We start from the raw sequence: 19,358 nt of genomic DNA, 5'->3' as shown, positions 1-19,358 counted from the left end.
ACTCCGGTCCAAAAACTATCGAGACGACTTCCAGCCTATACATTGTGAAAGCGCCATGAAAGCACTCCTGTTTACACTCGGCGCGGTATCAGCGCAGTCGACTAAGCTTACACAGAACAGGAATGACGACGTTTCTAATAATAATAATAGTAATTGGTTTTTGGGGAAAGGAAATGGCGCAGTATCTGTCTCATATATCGTTGGACACCTGAACCGCGCCGTAAGGGAAGGGATATAATTTTTATAGGAGGAGTTGTAAAACTAGCAGTGCCGTGCTTTGTCACAGAATATCAGTCTAGTAGGATCATATGGGAATACGGCGAAGTATGGCAGTCTAGACAGTATAGAGGGCCAGCGTAGGAGGAACGGCAGGCAGATGGTGAATAATGGCCAACGATGACCGAAGGGCTTGAGCGATACCGAATAGCAAAAGACAAAATAGCAGGCTATGCGTGCTCGTTATAACGAAACCTACAGCTTGTTAATAGAAATATTTATAAAGATATGTTATTTACAAACTTTACAAGGGTAAAAAACGGTTGTTAATAAAAAATAAGTCGCTCGTTATCTACAGCAGGAACACTCGATATACTGCGGGAATGCAGACGCTCCATTTACTTGTCTTAACTCAACACCTATTAAATGACTATACAGAGTCAGTTTTCATTCTTAAATTTATTGGTACCGTGACATGAAGGAATGGGACGATGTTAAGGTGAACTGTCACCTTGTTTCAGTCGTCATAAGCAGGAAACTTAACTGCCTATCTGCGCAACGCTTATTCTAAACTTTTGCGATGTTTTCTCCAATAATTAAAGGTGGTATGCTTCGAGCGGCTTGTTATTAGGCCGTCGTTATTCTATCGGCGTCATCATTTTGACGCACTGTAAAAAAATTATGCTTCTCACGAACATGTGTCTACTGAGCATCTATCTCGTGGGTGCCTTTTATTTTTCTCTTAGTACTTGCCAATCATTTCGTTCATTATGTCATGTTTTATTTTGATACAAAGTAAGAATCATTTCGTATGCCCTCAAATTAGGGTAGCAGTACTGAAAAGCAACAAACAACATTTTAATCAGGTGGATGCAGTTTGCCTAACGCAGCCGCAAGACCGTTTATCCTGCCGGACGAAAATTGATCCCGATTCAAAGATCACTTCCTAAGCTTCACCTCGGTCGTGAGATAACGAGAGTGTGCGCATAGTAATCTTACGCGACCGTAGAATGCCCGTCGGCCTGATGCCTCAAGATTTGCCTTTTAGGCGCCGGGGCAAATTGCCTGTCAATCTAAGTTGTTTTTATACTTGCACCGACTTCTACGGAGAGTTTGATGCCTAAGTTGATTGAGACTAATGACGATCACGCGTGGAAAGGCAATTTTTTTCTTCCTCTTTCAACTTTCGGCTACTTTTATGTGTGGTGTGGTGTAGCGTGTAGTGTTGTATGTTGTGTGGTTTGGTGTGGTGTGGTGTGGTGTCGTACAACAGGGCACAAGATTAGCTGACATTGTACGGAACACGGGTGTTTGTGGTGTGCTATGATGTGGTGTAATGGGGTGGGGTGTTTTGTGGCGTGGTGTGCAATGTCGTATGCTATGGTTTGTCGTGGTGTGGTGTAATGTTGGGTGTTGTCGTACAACAGGGCCCAATATTAGCTGGCATTGTACGGCACATGGGTCTTTGTGGTGTGCTATGGTGTGGCGTGGTGAGCCATGTCGTATGCTGTGCAGTTTGGTGTGGCGTGGTGTAATGTGGGGTGGTTTCGTACAACTGGGCACAAGATTAGCTGACATTGTACGGCACATGGGTGTTTGTGGCATGGTATGGTGTGGTGTGTGGTGTGGTGTGACATGTTGTGCAGTATGGTATGTTGTGTGGTTTGGTATCGTGTGGTGGGATGTTGGAGAGCAGGGCTCTTGATTAGTAGCAGCCGCAAAACACACGAGAGTGTTTGATTGTCTCCTCCATCGAAACGCGGTCACCATGGTGGAGGCTCGATCCGTCGACCTTGCTCTTTGCAGTCGAACGCCGCTGCCACATAGCCACCATCTCGGGCGGTTGCAGTGGTGATTCAGCAAGAACTCTTTTACCACGTCTTGTGAACTAAATCATTTTGTTGAACGACGTACAATCTTAGTTTACCAAAGCTGTTACGAAGCATGCATGATACAACACAGCCTAACGCACTGCAGCGGCCACGGTGCAGTTGTCCCGCACAGGCGCTTCACTCAATGCGCTCGGCACTCTTTTTTTTTTCTCCCGCAACAGTCGGCCGTGCGCAGAGCGTGTGTGCGTGTGAGTTATGACGAAACCGGCATCGTTAGCCCAAGTGCCGTTCGGGAGCCTGCTCCGCTGCTCAGACGACCGCATCGTGCTTCCGCCGAGGAGCGGGCGACGGTCCAGCTTGAAAGGGCGTCCCTCTCTCTCGTCTCCCGCGGAGGTCTTCACCCTAGTCTTGTTTTCCAACTCAAAAGAAAAGCGAAAGAATGGGAGAGAGCGATAGAGGAAGAGATAAAAAGAAAGAGCGGGGGGGGGGGGGGGGGAAGAAAACGCGGAAGTACCCATTTTTTATAGCTCCCGACTCTGCCGGCGTTGGAAGGATATATACAAAGAGACGGACCAACTAAAAACAAAAAGACCAAAAAACCACGACAGCACCTTGCGGTTTCTCCGTGTACACCTTCTCGTTGCTTTTTAGTGGCCGGACACAGACCCGCACGCGTCCTTCCTCCTCTTCCTTTTTTCTTCTTTGTTTCTCTCTCTCCTTTTTTCGCGTCTTATCGCTACACAGCAAAGTCTGCAGCGGTAAAAAGACGAAAGAGGGGGAAGTGTGCGCGGCCTCTGCGCCCTTTGTGTTTCCGCGGCAACCTCTCCCCCCCCCCCCTCGCCGCGCGGTTGAATGATCTTGGCCCGCCGCAGTCGTTCTGTGCGCGGGCTGTCCCCGTCGTGCGCGCACGGCTTCGCTATCGGCCGCACGTAGCGTGCGATACACACAATGGCGGGAATAAATCGCCGCCGTTGCAGGCCCGTGCCCCCCCCCCCCCCCCCCCCCCCCCAAGCGAGAGATGCGGCAAGCAGAGAGGCGGACGCTCGCTTCTTCGCATTCGCTGCGGCGGAGGCATCTCTGCTTGCAGCGAGAGTTCCGCTGTCGCCTCTCCGTCAAACCGTGTAGCGCGACGGTGAAACCTCCCCCCCCCCCCCCTTCCCACTCCCGGAACATGTAAATTTCTTGGGTAGCGGGTGGTCTTCTCTGGTTACGGCTGGCCGACACTTCGAAGCGCCCACATCCTCGGCTCTGATCGATCCGAATCCGATGGAAAGGTCCCTGACTCAAGGCTTCGCTTGTTGGAAAGATGTCTATAGCCGGTAGAGACTATGGATTCTTGACTTGTTTTTCGAAGAAAATTTCAGCCCTATACTACAGAGTGGTGGCGGAAATGCGACCGGTATTATTATCGTTACCTTAGCGGTCGCCAATGGCGCTGCGATAGATCTGTGCGATGCCAGGGTAAAATGAAAGCTTCTTTGCGATCGTAATGAAACGGAAAACTTCGGTAAACTGATCAACTGCACCGCATGTATGCCAATGCTTTGTTCTGGACGGCGACGAGTCAAATACTGCGCCCGCATTTAAGATTTAAGTGCGTGCGAAAACCAGCTATCCAGGCTGGTCGAGAGGCTATAGTGTGTGACAGGAGTATTTAATTAATAGCTGCATTGCTAAATATAGCACAACACCTCCTGCCTCGAAGTATCTGTTACACAGTTCCTCTGAAAATCTTTCATATGCTGGTAAACCGCGAATTGAGCCACACACAAATGCGAACCGCGATCAATGCGGCGTCGAACTTGAACCTAAGGCTAAATGTGCGAGCTGAAATTCGACGAATTACGTAGGATTCACGACAGGATCAAGTCACACACAACCAACAGAACCAAATGAACACGCCCGGGCGGGTCCTTCGCACGTAGACCATAAGGAATGGATAGCCAAGTACGGCCCTGGAACGCCGGATGGGAGTTGGCGGCGCTCCTGTTCGCTTTGTTTTCCTCCGCCGAGAAAGCGAGTGTGCAGTACGAAGGAGGAGAGGCAATGCGTTTCTGATGATGGGCATTCCCAGAAGTAGCTCGCGAAAAACAGTCGCCGCGACGACTCATTCCGCAACCAGCTCAGCCGAAGGGGGAAGGGGGGGGGGGGGGGGTGGGGGGTATATACCCGCTGCTTCCACTCGTCACGTCTTCAGCGCTGCATGGAAGACGCGCCTCGCTTCGCCTCGCCCGTTTTGCAATCGAGGGATACGGATTGCAGGCGGCACGCACCGCATGGGCGTATGGCTGCGTTATGCGGAGGCGAAGCGAAACGTCGACATACGGTTGCTGCTTGTGCTCGTTTTGGCCCCAAGTCACTACCGCCGCCATTCGAAAGCATTCGAAAGGCATCAGTATTTCGACAGGCCTTCGCTAAGCAAAAGATAAGTTGCTGTGAAGCCATAAAGCTGTCGTTGAACCCATAAGATTACCCCATGTGCGCTGTCTGTGCGAGGGGAAGATCAATTCCACGATAGCGCAAAGAAGTCTGCATGAGGTGAATGATAAAAAACGAGAAAGAAAGAAACAGAGAGAGTGAAAACGGGAGGGTAAAGCACAGTCACCTCTTTCACGGGCACTCATCCCTTTCAAGGACATCAACAATTTCGCACCCCCTAAACCCTGTTTACATCTCCAGGAATATCCTATGGACGCGATATAATCAGCGTGCCGTCTCCTGCGAAGCCTTGATCACCGCAGCAGCACCGGTTGTGTCTTTGTGGACCCTGTTGTGATAGACAGGGCCAGGATCAGCCAGCAAGGGCGTCGGCGCCAGGACCACCTTGCGTCGACGTCGAATCAATCAAACTTTTGCGCGTGCAACGCAGCTCGCTCTTTCGTATACAATGGTCGCGGCGCTCTATGACTATCAACAGCCTCGGCATCCATTCAAGAGCCCATTCCTTTGTCCTCGCGCAATTGTTTTTCTTGAGGCAGCCTGTATATTACGCTCAGTGTCTCGAAAGAAACGCCCACAGTCGTCTTCGTTCAAAGCATGGCGGTGGACAATGTGCAAAAACGGGGAACTCCGCTCGGCACGTTGACCGCGTTTCAACGGGACGGCGTGAGCCCACGACGAAGGCAGGTAGGCCAGCCCCGCCTAAGTGCCTTGCTCGCCTGTACAGCGCTCGCTTTTTCCGCATTCCTAGCGCTGTACTTCGTTTCTTGGCATCGCTGTTTACCTGACGAGCTCTAACTGCGCACCGCTGGTATGGCGCCCAGATGTCACAAGAGTCCTGACAGGTGTTACTCCAGGCGTTAACGGTCTTTTTCACTGCGATGTACTGCGCGCGCTTTACTCGTTCATTTATTTGCGATAGGGTGTATTCGGGGAATTTTTTGTTACAAAAGATCATTAAAGGAGTATAGGCACCTAATTTTGGTGCTAAGGTTTCTTCTCTACAATGATGCGGAAGACACTACCACGCATGAATCATCAAGTGATATACGCCTACGACCGCTAAATAATTTATAATCGATTTTTTTTTCTGTCATGCTGTTTCGGTTTCAACAGCCGAACGATGGCTGTGACGTCAAAGCGCGCTTTTGTGTCACGTGAGGCATGGAAAAACGTCCATATAGTCGCTGCTTCATCGTTTTAATTTACTGCACTGCTGAAGCCAGCCTTCCTCGAGAGCCAGAATGGCAACGAATGTGGAAGCAGTGATTATACTGCGTTTTTTTTTAATGTCTCACGTTGACGTCGCGTTGACACGCTGACGTCCCAGTCCTCAATCGGCTGTTGAAACCGAAACCGAAGCATCACGAGAAAGAAGTGCGATTATAAATTATTCAGCCGTCGTAGGAGAATACCAGGGGGTAATCCATGCATAATAATGCATTATGCATCATTACAAACAAGAAAACACGCGCCCAAAAATTGTCTATAATCCTTCAAGTCCTTGCTTTCAACTTCGGAACTTCTAGAAGTGCGTATACCGTGAATAAGACGCTCTCTCACAGCCACTCCCCCTAAAGGTTATTCATGAATACCCCCCCCCCCCCCCCGGTAATGCATGACGTCACTGTAGCGCGAACATCGCGTAGTCAATTTGTTCGTTGTCTTGTTCGCTTCAGCGTCCTCGGGAGTAAAGGACAACATGTGCTCCATTCACCGTCCCTCAGGTATAAGGATGCCACCCTGGCATCTCGCGTGCTTCACCAATCGGTGGGGGCTACGTCGGCGTTCGGAGTGGGGCGACTCGAAAGCGCAGCGTGTCACCGCTGTCGAGGCGGGACGGGGGCGGCCAGCGAGGCGTGACGCCAGTTCGGGCGCAGCCGCCGCGCGCATGACCAAAAGTATCGGGCCGACCTTGTGCCGCGTCGTCGCTCGCCATGCGCGGGTACGAGGGCGTCGGGGCCGTGGGCAGCGGCGACGGCCCGAATGCGCGAGCATATATGCGTGCGTGCCGGCATACGTTGTCGGTTACGCGTGGTGCGACGCGCCTCTACCATATGTGGAAAGACAGAATTACATAGTAGTGTATGACCACGAAAACGACCAACTCAGTTCGTGTTAATCCACGAGACTGTAATGTCTTGTTTTGTTTTTTTTTGTCTCTTTCTTGTCGTTTCGCGCAAACATCCTCCACCAAGGTTCCGTTCAAGTTCAGTCCTCACTTAGAACCCTTAACAAATGGTCTCTGGACTGTCATTGACTTCTTATAGACTCTATTGGCTTTCTATACACATTTCGCTTAGTTTATTCTTAGTCTATAGGAAAAGTTCTTTAAGTGTTTGGCCATAAATCTATAAATTGTCTATAGACTGTCAGTAAGATTTGTAATGCCTATAGATGAGTCTATAGGATTTGTCTATAGAAAAACTACAGCCTTTATAGACTGTAAGTCTATGGACAGTCTATATACAGTCTATAGCGATTTTTGTAAGGTAAGGATCATGATCACTATGCGACGGTGCCATGCACTCGCAGTAGATAACATGGCGCCCTTGGCTGCACTCCTAAAAGGACTCGGCGCGTGGATTTCGCGCCACGGTTTCGGTTTGTGCCTGTACGCTGCCGCACAGAATTGGTTTTGAGCGAGGACACTAAGGCCTCGGTTTCGTGACGTGAGCGCCACCTCCATTTTTTTCTTTTTTTGGCCGGGGCAGCTAATCGAATATGTAGCAGACTGAAAATAAAAGCTTCTATGAGGGCCACGTAAACAAAGACGGCAATGATATTGTCTGTGTTTGTTTATGCTCTGTTTCTTTTACAGCCTGACTCTCGCTTCTAGCGAACGTTACAGCGTAAGATCAAGCACACCGCTCTCGCGCCGATCAGCGAATAGAGCTGGCTATTAATGCGAAAGCATTACTAGTCTCATGCGCGGCTTCCACGGAAAGTGTCCACACTTCCTGTCCACTCCAGTAACTCGGTTACTCGGCAGTAACTCGGGTAAGCTCGGGTAAGTCCGGAGGAGCGCGGCGCAAGCTGCAGCCAATGGGACGAAGCTCGGGTAAGTTCGGACGAACGGTTGCTCCAGCGTGGCCCGAGAAGTTGTTCGTGGAGAGCAACATGGGTTGCACAATCCATACCGGTGGCTGTAACAGGAACAGCCACTTGCCAGTGCAATGGCGCATCGCTTAACCGCTGGGCCACTGCGCTGGTAATGGTATGATGACTCGCCGCGAACTATGAATACTAAGTAGAGAATTACCAGTTCTGCATATTTGGGCATCAACCCACGGAGGTTTCACATTCATAGCACGTAAGGAGACTTAAGTGCCCCCGTACATTTTTGGAAACTACAGAACCCACGAGGTTATAAGAATCTCGATTTAACAAAAATTGTGAAGTAAAGCTTCCTGACACGCATCGTTCACCACTCGCGTTATATGCAGCTTCACTTCCTTGGTGCGCTACTCTGGGTAGTAAACAAGAGAAGAGAAAACCACACAGACAGAGTGCGTGTGTGGTTTGTGTGGTTTTGTGCCCGTTGTTGTTTCGTACGCAAATCAGCGCATTACGTAAGTCAAACATAAAAAACCAACTAGGCCAATCTGCAGCTTTATATAAAGCGGAAGACAGCTGTAACAAAGATCTCAACCCTAATGCCAAGCCTAGGCTTCTCATAAATAAGTACTATCCTGTTGTGCAGGCATAATATGGAAGACCACATGGAGTATCCTAAGCGCTCAAGGATCAGACAAATAAAGAAGGAACGAACATTTCACCAGACGACCTTTACTGCGCTGAGTACTTAGTAAAACACTTTAGTGCACACAGATGACGCCACAGGCCTACAGCGAAGTTTATGAGCCTTTACGACGGCTTCAGTGTGCTGAGTGCGATTAGTAATCTCTACCTGATAACTGCGCATGGTCGCTGGAATGGAATGTAAGTTATCCCTACCTTAATCTGCATTTCGTCTCGCGAGGTTGATGGAATTCCTCTCGTAGGCAAAATGGTGCATCAAATGCGTGAGTCTGAATGCATGGCTCCCTCCAGGGCTGCTTTCGCCTCCAGGCACCGCCGGCAACGTGACATGCATGCGCGGGCGGGTGCGACAAGTGGTCGTGTCGACATTCTGCGACGCCACTGCGCGCGACAGCAGGGAGTGGGCGGGGCAGGCTTGTTGAGACGCGACCACGACCACCCGACATCCATATGCAGGGCTTCTTCGGAATTCCAGCTCGTTCCGCAGATGCGGTTCCCTAACCCTGTCCTTTCCAACTTCGCAATGTCGCTTGCTTCAGCGCCCACTAATGCTTACTTTGCAATATGCGGTTTGTATTAGTGATCGAGATGCCTCCGTGTTTATTCCTCTAATATTTGTATTGATTTTTATTCAGTTTTTTTTTCAATAACTGCGGTGCGCCATGATTAAAGTTAACGTACTGTTCCACTTGTCCTCCGTCGCCATCGCACTCGGCTGCTGAGGCAAAGGTAGCCTCCGGGAGGGAAAACCGCTGGGACGCGGCGGCCGCATTTCGATGAAGCCGTAATGCAAACATGCCTGTGTGCAGTGCGATGTAATTAACGTCAAAGTGTGCCTTACTGGTCCGGATCCCTCCACTTCAGCGTCTCTCGTAGCCAACGTGTATCTTCGGGACGTTAAACATTTCACTTTTAGAAACGCAGCGAATTTAGCCCAAGACCAGAACACCAGAGAAAGACGGGAGACTTGTGCTGCACTGCGCTTTTGAAAGTCATTTCTAACAAATACGCCAAAATTGCCACGCTAGCCGCCGTACGAGACCATACCTTTATTTTGCCTGTTGTCCAACCCAGGCAATGCGTGCCTTGCTTTGGAACTACATTTCAACGGACTGTGCGCGATGTTAGACTCATCGCAGGTGTGATTCGATGTAATTATGCCGCTGCAGTGAATGTTTGCACTTCAACGATACGGAGCTGTTGCTTCTAGGGCTATTCGATCTCAGTATAGAGGCATTCGAAGTACCCGGACCTTTTTGGCACTGCGGCCACCGCTCGGTGCGCAGGGATTCCTCAATGTCAGAGTGTAGCGCTGAGATTGTTACAACTACTACTATTTCTCGTGTTCATAACAGTCATCTTACGAAGCCGTCCCTTGGTAAAGACATATTGGTCAAGCCAAACAAAAGTTTTAATTGCTAAACTTCAAAATTAATTAAAAGAAAAGAGAGAAGGACGAAGAAAAGATCCGCAAAAACCAGACATGTGAACCTGACTCAAAAATTCATGGCAGGGGGAATAGAGAGCCTTCAGGAGAATAGAGTTAATGACAGCAGCCAAAGCAAAAACTATATCGACTATAAGCAATTATGCAAAACCAAGGAACCATCTTTGCTCAGAATTCAGTCGTGCAGCCGTGTAATGAGGAAGAACACACACTAATGGCCAGTTACAGAAACCGTGGTGAAGGTGACTCTCCGTTACTTTCATTAAATCGGTCTCCACTGGTGCTTTAGTATTGACAAAGGCCAGCATTGCCTTAATCATAGCTGTTCTCAGTTGCTGACCAAAACCATGATATTCTTTACTCAATGCAGCCTGATTAAATGCCAACACACGATCCATGCGCAGCATATGTCAATAAGAGCGACAGGAACCACGCCCACATATTTTTGTTTTTGCAGTAGGCAAAAATAATCTTGCTCGAATGCATTTATGTACTACATGGATATATATATATATATATATATATATATATATATATATATATATATATATATATATATATATATATATATACCAGCCGTATGAGCTCAGAACAAGTTTTACATGAAAACTGTTCGCGTTGGTGTCAGTAATTTTGTCGTTGTCAATTACTATTTGCGTCAGCGAACTTCTGTGCATGAATTCATCACAACGGCAGGCAACAATCGTGAACAAAAAAGTAATGGAAGCATCAGTATACTACGAAGATCGAAGTTCAAAGTGTTTTTCCGACAATGATAGTATCCACAAAATAAATAATTGGACAAAATAAATAAAACATTATTATTATTATTACACACACGAGTTCACAACACTGTGAACTCTGCATTTGAACAAGAATTTAAAGGCCAAGCTGAATGACCCAAAGATGATAGTGTTAACCCACCCGTGGCCACTTCTATGGAGCAATGTAAGCATTGTATCATTGTCAGGCAACGACAGGACTCTTCTAAAGTCATGACGGTCGTGGCAGCGATAGTTATGGAATAGCATGATGTGTAACAAGTGACAAAAATGTCCGTTTCCGACAAAATTTCAACGGCATTTAAAATTGAAAGAAAGCGCACACACAGGTGACCTTTCTGGCATTAGCGAGGCATTCACGCCCCCTCTATTCTCACCTGTGACGGGTATCTCTTCGTCCAACTCCACAACAACCTTTCCCGATAAAAAGGAGCCGGGAAAGTAGAGCAGGCTTTCGTTGTCCAGTAGGACGAGGAACTTTTGAAGTTTGCGAGACATCGTCGTCGTTGTGGCGCGGCTTGATTTGGCTCGGCTGAACTCTGATGTTTGCGCACCTCACACAGACACCACTCGGGTAGCGCAGAGCACGGTCCTTAGTATCATCAACTAGTCTTGGTCCTAGCACACAACGCCTTAAAAAGCTAACTCGCACTCAGGCGGGCGCGAGATGAGGCTAGTCGCCGCGATCCCACGATGAGAACCGAAGCAAGCTGTACTTCCAGCAGTCTCTCAGACCTCCACTGCCCACGCCTTCTCCCGAGACGTCGGGCTTGCCCTAGGGAAGTTCCATATTGGACGAGGGCGTTGGCTCCTAGAACAACACTTCCCAGCAGACGGGGCTCGACAACGACCTTGAGATATATTTGCACAGGAGACAGCTTACGGGACAGACAAGACACCTCCTTTCCGAAGAAGCTCACCTGCCAGGCCACTCCGACGACCGCACAGCTGTTTGACACTCGAACGTTACGATCTGCACAATCCCGTTAGCCTGGGTTCACAACCTATGCTATCCGGGTGGCAGCAACACAAACCCACCGGAGACGTGCCCCTACGTCCACCTGCTGCAACCGTCGAGTCTCTCTGCGCACCGATCGGACGTCGAAAGGGAGAAGACAGCTACAGCGACTTTCCTGCCGAAGTCACGCTCACTGGACCTTCACCGCGGCGCGAATTCCGGGCCGTGACAGATCTCCGTGTCCAGACGCTACTCCCCGGGGTGGTTTCACTTGGAGCCGGCAGTGGCGGCAAGGATGTGGACGTCGTCGACCAGAGGGACAGACGCTCACGGCGAGCGTGCGTCGCTCAGCGGGACCAGGAACCGTGAAGCGCGGGGCATTTCTCCCTCCAGGCGCGTGCGCGCGCGCGTACACACACCGGCCCGGAATGAGGACAACTCCCGGCCAAGAGAGGAGCCAGCGCGTCGGCCACCGCCGCTGACGAGGAGGAAGGAGAGGAGGAGACCAGGTAGCAGCAGCGGCAGCAACGGCAACGTCAAGGGAAGGAGGCACGTGACAGGTACGCGCGCCGCGCGCACCTTCCGACGCAACGAGCGACCGCAGTTGCCGAACAGGTTTGGTGCTTAGGGGCCTCTCTTGGCGAGGGCGGGAACGCCGTGGCCCTTCGCAGGTCCCCCAGCGGAACTGGCCGCCAACAAGAACTGCCTCTCACCCCCTCTTCCCTCTCCTGCACCTTCACGCGCGCGCTGTTTGTTTGTGCCTTGCAACGGTCCGGCTAACTGTTCTCCTTCTTCGCCGCCGGAGGCGAGCGGTCTTCCCAACGGGCGTGCTTGCCTATAGCCATTCGGAACTGAAGGGGCCTCTCCTCTTCCTTGCGCTGTTGCTGTTGCTGCTGCTGTACGGCAGGGACCCAGTGGACGCAGTGGGCCCGTGACCTCGTAGCGCGGCGGCTCACGGGGTGAACGGCGGCCATAGGTCACTCGGCAGCGGAAGCGGGTTACTCGTGCCAACCAGACTGCTGGCACTCCTCTGCCGCTAGCTTGGAATAACCAGTCATTAAGTGCTTCGGGCCACGCGAGCGTGCTCATAAAGGGCGCCGTATAGGGGCTACGGTCTGCTTCTCCCCGATGGATGGAGCCTTCGGCTGGGATCACAAGGAAGAATGGAGAATTGGGACTGGCTTGTTCAATTCTCTCTCGCTGGACTAATCGATGCCACGACGATGTGCATTTCAACGGAGCGCTTCAATTAGACCGAGTTTGTTGAGGGCTCACCAAGGGTTACGTCTTCAATGCGCTTCTCAGTATAGAGTTACTCAGAGCTTATGCGTTGATCACTCGGAATCACCCACTGTTGTTGCAAATTATGCAGAGAGTATTGAGGCTTCCGAAAGGAGATTGTGGTGTATTCCGATTTCTCCTGTCCTGGTCGTTATCAGCACAGATTTCATCCTGTGAATGTAAGCATGGCTGGCTATAGACCGTCTCTACCGGCTGAACGCTTCGATCAGTCCTGAATCTCGTTCAACGACTTGAGGGGGAGAGCGACAACACGCGGTGTTGTCCTCCAAAAGAACGCGCTGCAGGTACTGTGGAAAGCGATTAATTAAAACCGAAAGCCTAGCATACAGTTTGCTCAGGTCTAAGAAACGGTGTCTTGAAGACACCGTTCAACTGGGAGATCGCTAGGTTGTTTTAAGCACTCTCGGACCATTCGGGCTGCTTCTAACCACGGTACAGACATAAACGTTTCAATCTGCCCCACCATTTCGCAATAAAAGTTGCGCCTATCTCATCAGGTCATTGCGTGATAGCAATAGTGATCAGTGATTTAAATGACCCTGCCACCACCCCTATCAATTGTGAAACAACGTATGCAAAATATCTGCAGCACGTCCACAGCAAGGCTTTTAGCAGAACTTGTCCCTAGGGAAAGGAGGCGAACGCACGAAATCGAAAGACCGATCATCTGCCGATCTTGTCCCACCCAGGCTGCAGCGCTCTAATGATGCGCACAAGGTGGCGAGTGTAATATCTGGCCGCGGCGGCTGCATTTTGACGGAGACAAAATGAGAAACTTCGGGGTACTCAAATATCGTAGTGCGCTAAGAAAGATAACATGGCTCATATTAACGGGAGCTCACCATTTCATCGTGCCTACTGCGTAGCTATGGAACCCTAAAGATTTATTCTAGTCCTAACCCTTCTGCACGCTATAAAGTCGAACCTCCTTATAAAGAAGTTGTAGGGGCTCGGCGATTACTTCGCTGTAGCCGTGGCTTCGTTACAGCCCGTGTTGACCCAAATTCCAAGGGGCATCGTCATTGCTTCGTTATATCTATTATTTCGTTATAAACCGCTTCGTTATATCGAGGTTCGTCTCTATATGTGCACAATTGTGTGCTCAGTGTGTGCAGCGATGGCGTAGAGGTAGAACATCCGCCTCGCGTGCAAGAGGACCGGGGTTCAAATCCTGGTGCCGCGCAATTCTCCACCGGGTTTAAAAAAAAAAATCCGCGAGTCGATGGAATTGCATAACCAGGCCTGGAGTGCGGCCTTATCTCGGTGACCAGAACCGACAACGCACTCTCTCACCAGAGCAGGATTTGGCCACCCTGGTGTAGTACTTGGCCACAACCTTCTATGAGCTTAAGTTAAGGACAACGCAGCGAGCCATGGAAAGAAAAATGATAGGTGTAACGTTAAGAGATCGGAAGCGGGCAGAGTGGGTGAGGGAACAAACACGGGTTAATGACATCCTAGTCGAAATCAAGAGAAAGAAATGGGCTTGGGCAGGGCATGTAATGCGAAGGCAAGATAACCGCTGGTCCTTAAGGGAACGGAGTGGGTTCCAAGAGAAAGTAAGCGTAGCAGGGGGCGGCAGAAGGTTAGATGGGCGGATGAGATTAAGAAGTTTGCCAGGCAAAGGGTGGATGCAGCTGGCAAAGGATAGGGTTAATTGGAGAGACATGGGAGAGGCCTTTGCCCTGCAGTGGGTGTAGTAAGGCTGATGATGATGATGATGATGATGATGATGATGATGTGTGCTCAGTGCATTCGGAGCTTTCTCTCAATGTGTTCTACGCCTGGCATTGATTTCTTCGCTTGAGGTGTATGTAGGACTTTTCACACCTGAACGGGGATGCCTTTTTGTGTAAGCTAGCAAATGAACGCGGTGACAATTATTTCTCAAAACGATGAGTTCGACACGGATTCACTAGAACAATTAGCACATTTTGCAACCTGTTTTACAAAGCCATTTTACCCCGAGTTTCAAGCATCTTGGGCGCCTTAGAAAACTAAATGGGATCCCCCAGTTGCTCCCACGCTTACTTGGCGAATGCCGGCCTTTCGGTGCTTGAGTTTTCAACAGTTGTGGTGGTTTATGCACAATTTTCCACACGCTTGCAGAAAACTAACAGCTGGTGCGCCCTGCAAAGCTAACTGGCTTTCTTGCGCCCTGTACAGACTATTCATGGATAAATAAAATCCAAGTAGAAATGGCGACTAGTGTTTGCGAGGGTGAAAAAACTTCGGCATGTCCAAGCTATGGGCTGAATCCGGGTGGAGACACCTGTCTCGAAAAAAAGCGAAGCTATTGTTCGGAAACACGGTCTCTGTGTCGGCTCTGTTACTTCGATTATGACCATGATGCCCACATCACGTTGCGGGCGCTGCACGCATTGGACCGAAGACTGTATAAAAACATGCATGGAACAAGTAAGCGAAATTGTTAAAAATGGAATTCAAATGATGTGATTTTTCTGTCAGATAGCATTATTCCATCGGTGCGAGCTTGAAGGCGAAGACGAACGCTTCTGAAACTTGTAAGGGGAAGCCACGTATTTCGGTTAAATTGAATGCATTTGGTTCCGTTTAAAAAGACCGCCAGACGGTTTTGTCAGGTTGGCGTAGCGCTGGTAGTCTTTTAGTGCGCTGGCGCTTCTAGTGGTCATTCCGCGCATTTAGCCGTTGTCTATTTGTCTCTCTGTTTGTCTGAAGTCGGTTTTGTGGCAGGCGGCAGCTCAATTAATCGTGAGAGGCTGCTCACGGAGAGCAACCTGGATTGCAACCCAACCCAAGTCCGATTTACGGCAGGATCTGCCGTAGTAGAGCAGTGGCGCACCGCTTAACCGCTGCACCACTGCGCCAGGAGTGGTAGGAAGACTCCCAGGGATCTATGAATCTAGGGAATGACCCATTCCGCATGTATGGACATTAACCTATTAACGCTACCCGAACAATTGCCATCCGTGAGCACTGGAACCAAAGTGAAAACCGAACTCCTAGCGCACCTAATCCGAATTTGGCCTATCTACGCAAATCGACCATTTTTTTCCACGGTTTTACACAATGTAGCGCACTTCCTCTATTACTAACTCATTAGCGCAGTAAGTACTTCTTCTATCTCAATAATTTAACAAGGCATCACTATTAAGCATATTCATCTGAGTAATTAATGTGGTAACAGAAATTAATTTGAACGCTTATAGTGGTCGTCCGATATTGCAGCGAGTCGCAGCGAAAAGCATGGCTAAAGAAACAAAAACCGACATGGCATAAGCCGTCAAAATTCGGGTGCTCCGAACGGGAGAATTCATTTTATTGCCCTCCTTACTGTCAATAGTCAATAGTGGACCGGTTCTTTTTAGCAGCCCATTTTCGCCAGGTAACCGCCCCTTGCCCGGCGTGCTTTATGGTCCAATAAGACGAACGAAAAGCAACTGAACATCTTCGGCAGTAGACCGTTTTCCTTTTTCACCCGCGCAGTAACGATTCCATTGCAAGGAAGAGGCACTAGTGCTAACCACCGGCTTTGCCCGTTTGGGCGGCCCCGCTAAACACAGCCGCACACGCGTTCATATGTCTCTCCGCTTCCCAACAGCAGCGAGTGAGCAGCAAGAATGGTGTTTAGGCACGTGTAAACAGGTCTTGGCTCGGCGAAGCTCAATAGGAGGCGATCTGGGCCGCTTCTCCCTGGCCGATGCTCGATGCGGCCCATAACGCGCACGTCGAGAAAGGCGGTCATCGGCGCCTCGGACGGGCCGAAGAGTGGCGCGGCGCTGAAGATTGAGGCCGTTCGATCGCCTCGGATGAACGCTTCTAGGTGGACGCGCTAGCCTACCGGCCAAGGGGGCACGCCTATACTGCCGCTGCAATAACTCCATCGATGCCTCGGATGGAGTACGTGCCGCTTGCGGACGAAATAATGCGCGAATGTTTCTTTTTTTCTGCTGAGAGGGCGTCGAATTTATAAATAGAAGCCTGAGAAAGAAAGAATAAAACTTCTTAATTTACTTTGACTCTTGTACAGTAAGTTATCGTAGTTATAATTAATATAATGTTTTAATTGTTATTTATTTATTTATTTATTTATTAATACCTCAAAGGCCCCATTGAAGGGGTATTACATGAGGGGGTGGAACTTCAGCAGTAAATTTCTTCAATTGACCATCTGAATGACGATGAGTTGATCTGATCAACGATGGCGTTTGGCAGGTCATTCCAGTCCCTTGCTCTATGAACGAAAAATGATGACAGATGCGCAGAAGTGCGGGCAGGGGGAGGGTAGACTGCCTACCCGTGGTTTGTGCGATTGGAGATGCGATGTGCGGGGCTGATAATGGAGTTGAGATGTGGATGATGATAGAAATTATGAAACAGCCACAGTCTGGAAATTTTCCTGCGGTTCGCTAAAGTTGTGAGTTGAGCATTGCGTTTTAGTTGAGTTACACTTACATGATAAGAATAGGCTGAGAAAATGAAACGAGCTGAGCGAATTCAGTCGGTCTGCGACTGGGGAGGGCCGTCGGTCTAGTCGCAGACGGCTTGCGATCGAGTTCCACCCGGTTGGAATTCAGTCGCAGCGTCGGTGTGTTCGCTCTGCGACTGACCATTGGGGAGCGCCGAGACGGCGTGCGACGTGGGGTCACGTGGGAGCTGTTGCCGCGGTGGAAGCAAAACTGTTGGTTCTAATCAAAACATGCGAAATATTGCCTTGCATCTAAAAATGCGCTGGTATTGAAATCATCAACACATTACGTGTGACATTTCTGTCGCGTTTAATAATGGGTTGCCTATGCAAACATCAAGAAACCTTGCCTGTCCCTCCGACTGAATTCGTTGTGTCGGTGTTGCATGTGAAAGCAGTGTCCGAAAATCGCACTGCGGCCTCACCGACTACACCGGATATTTTCGGTCCAGTCGCAGCACGTGAAACGGGCCTAAGCCGTCGAGCAAACCGTATACAGCTCATCGCACCCTTGATGTTAGATCTGCGCTTATTTATCCTTTTTTTTTTGGGAGGGAGGGGGGCGAGCAAGGTTCCTTTTTTTTAACGTTTAAGCGCTGCACGAAGTTTGTACTAATTGACAGCAAAAGAAACTCAAACCCGCTGTGTCATTCGCGGCAAGACCTCCTTTTACAGACGTGGCTGGCTTGGCTCACTTTGCAAAAGCCGGGCTCAGATACCATGGCATAAATTTTATAGTTCGAATGACGGAGTGTCTTTGTGGCTCAGGCGGTAACTGTCAAGACTCAAGAGGAAGGACCTTGCTCGGAAGAAAAAAATACTCTGGGCAGCAGTACTTAAATGCGTATGCTCTTAAATGGGGCTAACTGAAGTCATGTAATCAGGAGCTAGCAGACCCTGAATGTTGGAACAATCTGCTCAGGTCAAGAATAGAAGTACTAGTAAGTGGCTGTATGAGAGAACATGCACTGGCATGGGCCTGTCAAGTGGCTTCAGTGATGGGCCACTATCACTGCCAGGTGACAATATAAGGTAGCTATAAGAGAGATGCGCTTCTTGCGAACTACATCAACAAGAAGCACTTATGCCTAACCTCCGCATTTCGCTGTGTCTCCAATAAAGGCGAGTGTTGCAAATGACGACACGCGTGTTAACAAAGTGATGAATTATTGATTTTTTTTTTGCAACGATTAGCTTTAAAATAGAATCAATCACTCCCACACGGATACAGAAAAAAACATATAAATATTTTTTCTGTTTTTTTGTAGGCTACGGCAAAGTTTTCTAGTCTTTAAGCTGTGATATCGACTGTGCGGTGACACTCTTATTCTTTTTAATGAAGAGTTGCATCCTATGACTTCTACGAGAATTTTTTGCGAATTATTTCTTGTGTGCGCCCTCCAGGGTTCGCCTGCAGATAACAGCCCACGTCTAAGCTCTTTTGTATAACAGTAAGCGCTACCCGGTGTGTACATGGTCATGTCTAGCGCGCACTGTACACATGGCCGCGTACAAGTAGGATGAGTACATGTTATTCGTGTTATTCAGGTGAGCTCGGAAGCAGAAGAAGAGGAAGAATAGCATGACGTAGTATACGGAAAAAAGTAAAGAGCCCCGATAGAATACCAAGCGGAGTTTCTGGCGGTGGTGCTTGCTCTTCGAAAATTAGAACCAGCTTTCTCTTCAGTGGCTGTCATTACAGACTGTCTTTCTTTGTGTTGGTCCCTTGCTTCGGCTGTGGATTCGCCTCAAACACCTTTCATTCATTACTCCCTCCGCATTTGAGCCTTGTTCACATGATATGGGTGCCAGGTCTTAGCGGTGTGACAGCCAATGAAGTTGCGGACTGCCTGGCAAAGGCGTCGCTGAATGGCCCCGTGCTGCCTATCGTTCCGGCTACAGCGTACATCACAGCAGCGAGGTTTCGAAGACAGAATTTGTTAAGAATGACAACTGTATCTCTTTTAAGATCTGATGATCACCTGCACCTGAAGTATTCGTGCAGCAGGAAATCATGCCATTCACGGCAGCTTGAGGTATCTTTATCAAGGCACCGCTGCCGGAACCCACCCTTAAATTTTTATTTGCACAGGTCTGGGTTGGCGCTTAATCCCGTCTGCGTATTCTGTGGTGAGCACGAAACCATTGACCATTTTTTGTTGTTTTGTCG

General features: G+C 49.3%; 1 protein-coding gene across 1 annotated transcript in view; it reads right to left on the bottom strand.

Annotated features, from left to right (window-relative positions):
* Vdup1 (arrestin family protein Vdup1) overlaps positions 1-11,866 on the bottom strand; it is a 41,615-nt gene extending 29,749 nt beyond the window's left edge. The window contains exon 1 of the mRNA XM_077658850.1: positions 10,856-11,866. Coding sequence (XP_077514976.1) covers positions 10,856-10,976 — 121 coding nt within the window. The 5' untranslated portion in view covers positions 10,977-11,866. The remainder of the gene's footprint in view (positions 1-10,855) is intronic.
* Positions 11,867-19,358: the final 7,492 nt, after the last annotated feature.

This window comes from Amblyomma americanum, chromosome 3 (assembly GCF_052857255.1).
Source record: "Amblyomma americanum isolate KBUSLIRL-KWMA chromosome 3, ASM5285725v1, whole genome shotgun sequence".
Taxonomy (NCBI): Eukaryota; Metazoa; Arthropoda; class Arachnida; order Ixodida; family Ixodidae; genus Amblyomma; species Amblyomma americanum.
The sequence above is the reverse complement of the archived record's forward strand: the minus strand, read 5'-3'. Positions and strand labels throughout refer to the sequence as shown.